General features: G+C 36.8%; 1 protein-coding gene across 1 annotated transcript in view; it reads left to right on the top strand.

The window, feature by feature from the left end:
• pcxb (pyruvate carboxylase b) overlaps positions 1–10,570 on the top strand; it is a 176,480-nt gene that overhangs the window by 132,694 nt on the left and 33,216 nt on the right. Inside the window, exons 11-13 of the mRNA XM_052560785.1 lie at positions 5,875–6,019; positions 6,131–6,220; positions 10,214–10,435. Of these exons, the coding sequence (XP_052416745.1) occupies positions 5,875–6,019; positions 6,131–6,220; positions 10,214–10,435 (457 nt within the window). The remainder of the gene's footprint in view (positions 1–5,874; positions 6,020–6,130; positions 6,221–10,213; positions 10,436–10,570) is intronic.

Genomic DNA, 10,570 nt, shown 5'->3' with positions numbered 1-10,570 from the left:
GGAGAGAGAGAGTGAGGGAGGGAGGGGGCTAAAAGACAGAGAGAGAGAGAGAGATAGAGAGATGGACAGCCTCCAGCAGTATTGGCTGAGTGTGATGGTTTGGGTAGCGAGGGAGCGATATAGGAAGAGATGATAGAGAAGCAGAAGGAAGAGCTAAGTATGGAGAGAGTGATATGGAGAGGAAGGAGATAAAGATGTACATCAAACGCTGAGAGGATTGATATAGCCTTTACTGCTACCTGATGTTAATAAGACATTTGCACTCCCAAACACTCTTATAATGTTTAACATTGTTTATACATGACATATACAGCAATACATAATATAATATTAATGCTAATATTGTACTTCATGTTGTGTTTAAATGTATGTGTCTGTTTTATATACATACATAGATACCATATATGTTTGTTTTGCCTACATTAAGATCTAAACGCCCCTGGAAAAGATGAAATCACCTGAAAATCACCTGCAGGAAATGGTTCCCATGAGGAAATCAGCTTAATGCACTAAATTAGGTCATTTTGTAATTCCTGGATCTGTGACCGTTTTGATCTAGAAGATAGGAAATATCATTAACTCAGTTTAAAAATAATAGAAGTCAATGGAAGTCTCCATCATGGAAAACAAACATGTGTAATATTTGTATATCTGAGAAATGGAAGGAAACAGAGGGAGAAGAAAGTGTGTGTTTGAGAACAAACGTAATTTATCTAGCTGTACCATCAGCGAGAACCTCTCTCCATCTCTGCCTGCTATATTTGTCTTGTCTTATTAGTTATTATTGGAATAGATGAGTTATGAACAGCCTTCGAATTTACCCAGTTAAAGGCAAACACACACCAAGTAATGAGAGAGAGAGAGAGAGAGAGAGAGAGAGAAAATATGGAATGGTGTTGTCTTAAAATATTTTCATATTCATTCAGGGTCATTTTTCATTTTAAAAAACATTTCACAATATCTTTTGGCTGGTTTATTTCCATAATGATATTGAAAATGGTGGCCACGTTCTAGCAAGCATAAACCAATACCCCACAACACACAAACACATTTACACTCAGACATGCCACTAAAAACAGACTCACACGTCAACAACACATCAACACTCCAGACTAATAATAAATATAGAGCATCCATGCAGCCATCCCAGGTAAGCAGCTTGTGCAGGTGAGCATATATGTGTTTATTGTGTATGAGGTTTATTAGAAAAGAAGACTATTCAGATGTGACGAACCTCATTTGTTCAGTTGATTAGAGAATGTAGTGGAGTGTAACACTACTGAAAACCAGCACTCCTTACTCTTCTTTGTCCTCCTTGCTACACTTGTTTTTCATAGTTATATAGTGGGCAAGTGGATTAATCAATTTTACATCATTCATCTTTGATTAGATACGTCCATAATATACAACCATAAATAAAAACGATTGGTGTGTGTGTGTGTGTGTGTGCATGCGTGCATGTGTGCGTGCGTGCGCGATGCTATGTGTGCTAGTTCTGGCAGCTTGTATCCATAACTAATGAGCAATATTATTAACACAATGCATTGTTCAAAAAGGCAACCAAGTCAAAACAACAGAGGAAGAAATGTACCTGTTTAAAGACAATTATTTACAGATATTGAAACATATAAATATACAGTGCACCAATATTTAAATTCTGGCCAATACTAATTAGCCCTTAATGATAAAAATTATTTGTGTGTGTGTGTAACAAAGGGCAATATTAAACAAACTTGAAAAATAAAATCAGTAATTATACAAATACAAATGATAAAATGTTTCAATATCAACCAAAATCAATAAAATAATATGAGAATAAAAAAATCCCTTATATCAGCTAATGACTCATATTGTATTGCTTTATGGTGCATTCATAATGATGTCGTTATCTACTGCAAAGACATTTATACATTTGTCCTAATAATGTTGGAGTGGCTGTATTGGGTTTTGTATTAAGCCATTGAAGAGCCCATATTAGTCAACTAATATTTATTTTCACACTATGCAGAAGGGCCTCCACCCCCACCCTACTAAACACATCTGAGACTATCTGTGTGAGAGAGCAATGTGTAAGTTTTGTGTTCTTCTATATTTAGTTCCTCCCCCATCCTCACACACATTTAGTCATAGCACATTCACACCATTGCCATAACACATACGAATCAAAAAACTAAGACAATTAATCACAGAGAGAGTGCTTACCATCAAACTCTTGCTTGTTTTGTCTCGTGCTCACAAACTCTGTTCAGCACCATGGACAGCGCATGGCTGAAATGCAGCTTTTGCTTTGCACTGAAAGTTTGTGGCATTGCCGAATGCTGTTGTCTGCTTTCCATCTCTGTTTATACGCTTTTGCAGTAGAAAGAGAGATAGAGGGACAGATGGATGGATGGAACGATGGATTTCTTGACAGGCCTCTATTCATGCACTAATGGCTTCACACATTCAGGAGGAATGTGTATGTGTTTTGGTTTTGCATATTTTTTTTCAAGAACCATGCTTGTTCTTGAACAGATGTCAATTACGCTGACAGGACTATACTTTGCTTTGTCACACCCCGCTAGACAGATAAATAAAGGCCTTTCATTAAACTGTCTCGGACCTTTATTTTGAATAGAATTGTGCGCATGTTAATTTGTTTATTTGTTTGTTTGTTTGTGTGTGTGTGTTGCTCTTTTTGCAAATAAAGAGAGTTGTGGACAGTCACAGACCTGTTTGAAATAGGAAAATTTTTCCCCTGGGCTGTTTGGAAGTTTGAAGTGCTTAACAAATATTCAGTTTATCTAACATTTATTGAGAGAGAGAGAGAGAGAGAGAGAGAGAGAGAGAGAGAGAGAGAGAGAGTTGATATAAGATGGGGTCATATCTGCCTTTGATGTTACTCAGTTTGTTATTTTTCTCTGTATTATCAGTCGGTTTTTGGCTTTGGTTCCTAAACACAGAACAGATGGACAGCTGGAAATATTGAACTTCAGCAAGATGTGAGACATCACAAGAATTTCTTAATTCTCTGTAGATTATAACATGCGCTCAAGTTTTCTTTCTAATTATTAGAATATATAATGGTTGCATACACTACTGATTTCATTGCATACACTTAAATACATATGCACTAGTTCCATCTTAAAAAAAGGTAATTCATATGAAGTGAGTGGTTTAATCTAGTCTTCTGAAGAGACATGTTTGCTTTGTGTTATGATTTTTTTTACTCACATATAAACACTGATCAATGCACATATATCAAAACATTAAAGGCTACCTGTTCTCATTGCATGAATGTAACTGGGTGCACTTTTTAGGGAGATGTGAAATACTTACCAATAAGTACATCACTGCAGTTTCCAAAATGAACATTAGAGGCAGTAAACCTCAGACACCTTTTATTCCTTTTCACACAATATACAGAGTTTTGATTAATAAAGCATAATTTTCACACAATTACTAAATCATTTTATGACAATATTAATATGCTTGGTGATTCGAAAACATATACTTTTGAATTTTAGCATCGCACACATCCAGCTTCATATCTATGGGTTTTCATAGGCATTTGGTTTGTCTGGTAGCTCACAGAGTATGAGTATGAGTGCCACTCTGTGGACATTTCTCTTTATAATTGTGGTGAAACTTGCAATATGGCATGTAAAAACGGTGTTGCACAAAAAGTGCACAGAGTTATGTTTTTTTATGAGACCAGGTTGAATACGGAAGCTCATGTACAAACTTTTGCAAGAACCAATGAAGTTGTTTTCAATGTTGTTGCGTTTCCATGTTTACCATATTTGATGAGCTCTGTGTGCAGTATCTGCATTGGTCAATGTTTAGTGCTCAATTCATATGGGCTAATTTTATGGTTTTTATTAATTTTAATTGAGTTAAACTGAACAGAACTGAATGGCAGTGAATCCGTTGTCTACCAAATTAAGTCAAATTGATTCAAAATGAACTCAATGGATTTAACCAATGATCAGGAATAAAGAGTTGAACCAAACTGAATTTGAATAAGAACTGATAAGAATAATCTGAATAAGCTGAACTGAGTCGAACTGAAACTACGAAATCAAAGAAATAATTCTAGTTAATTCAATCAAGGGTAATGAGTCGAACTGAGTCAAGTTGAACCAAACTGAATTCAGGGGAATGTGCTGGAATAAAATCAAGGAGGAAACATTTTGAAGACCAAGCAGCACAGAGAAATGAGAGGCTTCTCTATCAAAAGACAGACATGATTAAACAGAAAACAATTTGAGAGAAATATAGAGATAAGACCGCTGTGAAAGCTGATCTGTTAAATGAGGCCAAAAAAGCAAAGATGGAGGCTAAATTTGACCCTGCAGGGCTTGACAGGAGTGAACGACAGCCAAATTAGAGCAAAAATTACATGAAAAGAAAGACACGTTTTGCTCTATCTCAACCAAGCTATTATCTTCTGCAACATACATGCACAGGACCAGTAAAACTGATTTTCTGATTTCTTCTCTCATCCAGGACTTTTTGGATCTTTCCTTAAAACTTCATCTGAGCTCTCTTAAACTGTTATTTTCATAACTGTTCATCACTCATCACATTAGATCCAAGCTGGAGATAAATAGGAGGGAAAACTGCATTAAATCCCCTATTAACTCCTCAGCTTCCATTGGAATCCTCTTGAGAAATCCCCTATTTTCTCTCAAGTTTTGCTTGGTAATTGGGTTTTGATCCCTTTGTAGAACACAGTGTGTGAAGTATGTGAGTTGAGGGCATCCTTGTGTGTGTTTGCAGGAATACTGGTAACATAGTAGAGACAAATTGTCAGTCAGTGTAGTCGGCTCTGAAAGGGATTGAATTCAGATCTAACATCATTGCTCTTTTTACCACAAGATCTTTTTTATATTCTCATCTTCTGTCTCTCCTAGTCCCTTTACATTCTCTAGATCTCTTTCTGTTCTGTATGTCACATAAAAATACACACAGATCCCCATCTTTTTTTCTGCACTTGCTTTGGACTTGTTTCTTTCTGTCATACGACACATTCCTGTCTCATGCCCCATTGCGTACGCTAAAACAGTGTTTATTGGTGCAGTGAGCGGTATGCACTGCTGTTTTGATAGCTGCAGTCTTGGGGCCTATTCCAGTGCAGGAGCTCTGTTATGGACTGAACTGCAGCTGTCTGAAATGCTAATGCATTTATAGATGCCATCAGCAAAGAACTGAGTGCTTTCAGACAAAGCAGATTACAATGCAAACTTCCCACTGCCTATGAGAGTACTAAACAATGCTGCCAATGAAGTGGACAATTATTGGGCCCCAGTTGATCTTGATGCTTTGTTCTTCGTTAGCATCACAATAATGTTTTGCATTGGATCTTTTTGTTTATTTGTTATCATATGTGGTGTTTGTTAAGGAAAATATAATGATTATTGCTCATGCTTAGAATTAGATTGATGATAAAACAGGGGGAAAAAACTGCCCACTGTTCCACTGTCCTGGAAATCTAACCAAAGTCTTCAGGATTACAGGCATCTGCATTTGATTAGGGATGAAACTAAACTCTATGGGACCAGAATTGCCCATCCCTACTCTAAAGCCACTCAGCACAACTTAGTGGCTATATAGCAACACACTAGCAACCACATAACCACATTCTAAAACCACTCAGAACAACTAAATGACTGAAACACCATAGTAACAGCATATTTACACTCAGAACATCTTAGCAACATAGCGATTGCCAGTTTTGTCGATGCAAGGACTACTCACATTTTTTTCCTCAGACAATTCATATTTGGAATTTACAATAACTTCGTTTATTTCCTAACGCCATACAAATATTGAATAATTGCATGTGTTGTGACCTGTTGGTTGATTATCTAAATATCTCTCTCTTTCTTTCAGACAAATATCCCCTTCCTGCAGAATGTATTGAGCAATAGCCAATTCCTGTACAGCACAGTTGACACCCAGTTTATAGATGAGAACCAGAAACTTTTCAACCTCAAACCTACGCAGAACAGAGCCCAGAAACTCCTGCACTATCTGGGTCAGTGTGTGTGTGTGTGTGTGTGTGTGTGCATTCATCAGTTTCGCACCTGTGATAGCCTAAAATGTGTGTGAGTGTATTTGTTTAAACATCTGCTGTTTTTCTCCACAGGTCACGTAATGGTAAATGGACCCATGACTCCTATTCCAGTGAAAACCAAATCCTCATCTGTTGATCCAGTTGTTCCTTCTGTTTCTCTGGGTATGACACACACACACACACACTACTTTGAAACTGTAGGTTACAAATTATTCTTAATAGATTAAATTTAGCTTGTTTCTAAACAGGTAAACTCTTAAAAAATATAGTTGAAGGGAAAATTTAGTCATCATTTAGTTACCCTAAATTTGTGCCATTAAACACCATGAAGAAGAAGTTTTAAAGAATGTTCCGGTCCAGTTAATCTCATGAGAAAATTTGACTATTTTAAAAATGGCCCTACTTACTTTTTAGTGCACATTACTGGTCTTGTGGTGAGCAATTGAACCGTTCAAGTCAATACAAAAAAAAAAAAAGTGTCTGCTGTCGTAATCTTTAATCAAAAACTGAAAATTGCCTTCCGCTCTGGAATGGTGTTCTTGCTCTGATGACTTCAGTTTGATGGCTTGGAGAGAATCCTCTTGTTAAGTCACGTCGTAAGGACTGCTGTTTCTGGGTGCAAGTCTCTACTCATTTCACTTGAGAATACGATCTCAGCAGTCATTTATGAGCATTATTTAATTAATATTACATATTTAAGCTAAGCATTTTAAAAAATATTTGTGCACGCTACAGTGTCTCAGGACACTAATATTTTAGTTGAATCACTCTCAGGCTATCTGGGATTTCAGTATGAAGATAAATAATTTTTCAGTATTACATGACATCGTGGGTGTACATTAGCATGGTTTGTTGTTTTTTGGGTGGCGTCTGGCAGAGCGTTAGGACCCAGAAGCAGTGTAGCATGATATCAGACATAACAAGCAGATATTCTTAACCTCTCCTATCCAACCGTGAATCTGCTATGAGCAAGAGGTGGAGAGAAGGTACGGCACAATAAAACCCTGACCTTTATTCAATATTCCATTTCAATTGGAAATACATTACAACAATGAAGTCCATTGCAACTTCCAGTGGTACTTTGACACTGATATTTTTCAAGTTATCGAAGTTCAAAATTCCTGTATCATGACCACTAATTCACATACTTTGTCAATAAGATAAAAGTGGGTTTTGTTCAAACCAGCTATTATCCACATAGATCTTTGATATTACTATTTTTGGTAATGCATTAAAAATCGCCTGCCAAAAAGTAACTAAAAATAAATAGTACTCTGAGTAGTTTTAGATGAGTACTTTTACTTAAGTACTGTTTTGACACCATTAATTTACTTGTAATTGAGTATTATTTCAGCAATGTAACAGTACTTGTACTCAAGTACAAATTTTCAGTACTCTTTCCACCACTAGTTAAAACCACACATATAGCACACATCAATACCATTGTAAAAATATAACAATATGATTTTTAGGTTTATGTATGAAAAACAGTAGTCTAAAAACATTTATAATCCGGCTAAATGCTCACATGCTTTAGGTTAATTACAAAAATACTGCAATTATATTCCTTCACTCCGTTAATACATTTAATACATCTAAATAAGTAATAAAATAGAATTTCTGACATGATACCATAGTGCAGTACATGAATGAAAATCTAAGAAAAAACAAAAAAAAACATTTAGTTAAATGTTGTTGTTGTTTTTTTAGTATTATTTGGCTAAACTATCTGTTAATTTAGTGTCATAGTTTCTTTTAGATTATTTTTGGTTCTTTTTAGTTTTGGTTTAATTTAGTTTTAATTATTCAAACACATATCTCAGGTTACGGACACACTTGCCACATCAAAAGTGTACCACAACAGATGTCAGTGAAATTCATACTCTTGTTTATAACTACACTAAATATTGGCAGCACTCCCTCCACTGTCTTCTCTCTCTTCTCTCCCCCCCCCCCTCTCTCTCTCTCTCTCTCTCTCTCTCTCTGTGGATGAACGAGAGTGTGATAATGCAGCTTTAATCCTTCTCTTCTCTCCTTCCCTCTGCCAAATGAAAGAGGGATCCGGCCACATTAGAAATCTCATTACAGGGGTTTAGGTGTGTGTGTGTGAGCTGCATACCACACTCCCTCTGATGTGTGTGTGAGAGAGATTCCTAAGGGATGGATATGTGCATGCATATGTGTGCGCAATTAATTTAGCCAATTTTCTCCCATTCTCATTGGCAGACCTTTTTTCTTGTTTGTTGAACATGATGTGTAAAATAATTCCCAAATGACCCTAGATGGATTGTATGCATATGAGTATGCATATCCCAAAAAATAAAGTTTCTTGCCGTTCTCAGTGCTTTAGACATGAGTTCTCTGTGGGACTGGCTGTAGTTTGCAGAGCATGTACAAAATCATCCCCCTGCACAATTGGACCAAATATGTGTTGTGTATGTAGGTGTTTGTATGGAAACGGTCTTTCATGGGATAAAAAATGCATGTGTCTGTGTAAGTAGGTCACATCTGTGGTAGGTGTATCCCAAGCCTCATGAGATGCTCTTCTGCATTGTGTGTGTTGCATATGCATTTCAGACACACAATGAGCGATAAATAGGCTTTGGCCTTCATCTTTCCTTTCATATGGCCGCCAGCGTTCCATACAGAGAGATTCCCACATCAGCACATACATTTAAACTCAAATGTGGGTGTATTCATGCCTTGAAATATGCAAATCTATGCATCAATTTCTTACCGAACTTCTATCATTGGTCTCCCCCATCCTTTTTTATCTCATACTCCCTCTCTCAGTGGACAACATGATTTGATTTGATTTGATTTTCGCTTTAATAACCTAGCAACCCACCCAGTTTTTCTACAGTTTTTATGTGTTTGTCTCATTTGCATTAATGGAGAAATTCGGTATGTCCAACATTGTTTGTAATGGAAGTTAACCGTACCCCCACCTGCCTGCTGAGTTAATGGCCCCTCAAACTGCCACATCTGAAACCTATAAATAGTAGGAATTTCCCATTGTCTTTTGGTTGGCGGGTTCTCGTAGCTTTGGCACTGACTCCTGTGCTCCAGGCAGTGAAACAGTGCTTAGGTTTAGCAGAGAAATGTGGTCTGGTTTAAACTATTCAACACATCATTTTCTTCCTGTTCTTCTCTGCAAACATTTGTGTGGTGTTCCTGTTCTTATTTCGAGTTTACTTTGATTGGCTGCAAAACGAGACATTGCATGACAGGGAATCAGTGAGAAGTGTCAGTGGCACTCATTTAATTGATCACCTGTTTCACAGCTGTACGTGTGACAAGCTCACAATGAGAAGCAGTCAGATTACTGCAACGTCAGTCCATAGCTGTTTGTCAAAGACTGTCAGTAGTTAATAGTAGATAAATAGTAGATAGTCCCTGGGGGGGGGTGATTTGTATCTACGATACTATTATAATTGTCATTTTAAACATGGAAGCTGACTAGTACAGTAGCTATGTCAATCACATTGCAAAAAACAAAACGCGCCTTCAGAATGCACACTTTCACTACATGATTTAACTTATTAGAATGCAATTAAAAGGCCCCCAGCATGGACGATATGGGATGAAAATGCCAAAATATGAGTTTTTGTCTTATATCATTTGATATAATTAAGCAATATCACTTAAGCAAGAGTGTGATTTTACCCAAATATGGACATGATTGCAAATGGTATATGAATTTATATTAATATTAAGTTTCCAATAAGTTGCAATTACAATGAATATTTTTATATAGGTGAATCATTTTAAACACAACATCATCAATACTATTATTTATATATATTTCCACAGCTAAAATTGTCCAAAATAGCAGTTATAAATCTCTTTTTATTGAATTAATGAATCCACGTTAAGTCAGTAATTCAATGATCCTTTCAGAAAAAGTCGCTTGCTTTGTTCCTGAATGAATCAGTCATATGAATGAACCAGCTGCATGAATGACTCAATGGCTCACTCATCTAGTGAATTACCATTATCATTAAAATAAATAAATAAATAAAAATCCCACAAAATATTGAGATATCATTTTGGTAAATATTGTACACCCCTAATAAAACCCAAGTTCTTTTGGGTTGATCAGGTGGCTTTATATGTGTGCTGCGGCATTCACAAATAATTAATTTTTCTTACCAGGTGAGCCGCCCATGGGCTTCCGTGAGGTGCTGTTGAAGAAGGGTCCTGAGGGTTTTGCACGGGCAATTCGAGAGCACCAGGGTCTTCTACTGATGGACACTACCTTCAGAGATGCCCACCAGTCCCTGCTGGCCACTCGTGTCAGGACACACGACCTCAAGAAGATTGCTCCATTCGTGAGCCACAACTTCAATAATCTCTTCAGCCTGGAGAATTGGGGAGGCACGTGACATATTTACAGTCTTCAGTCATTTCTTAAGACACATACATTCACGCTAATCAATTGAAACAGTTTGCTGAGATGTTTTGGCTTTCTGAGGATCGCTTGACCTCTTTGACATGACCTTAATATCTCTC

This window comes from Carassius gibelio, chromosome B7 (assembly GCF_023724105.1).
Source record: "Carassius gibelio isolate Cgi1373 ecotype wild population from Czech Republic chromosome B7, carGib1.2-hapl.c, whole genome shotgun sequence".
Lineage (NCBI taxonomy): Eukaryota > Metazoa > Chordata > Actinopteri > Cypriniformes > Cyprinidae > Carassius > Carassius gibelio.
Note: the sequence above shows the minus strand (reverse complement) of the source record. Positions and strands in the feature narration are given on the sequence as shown.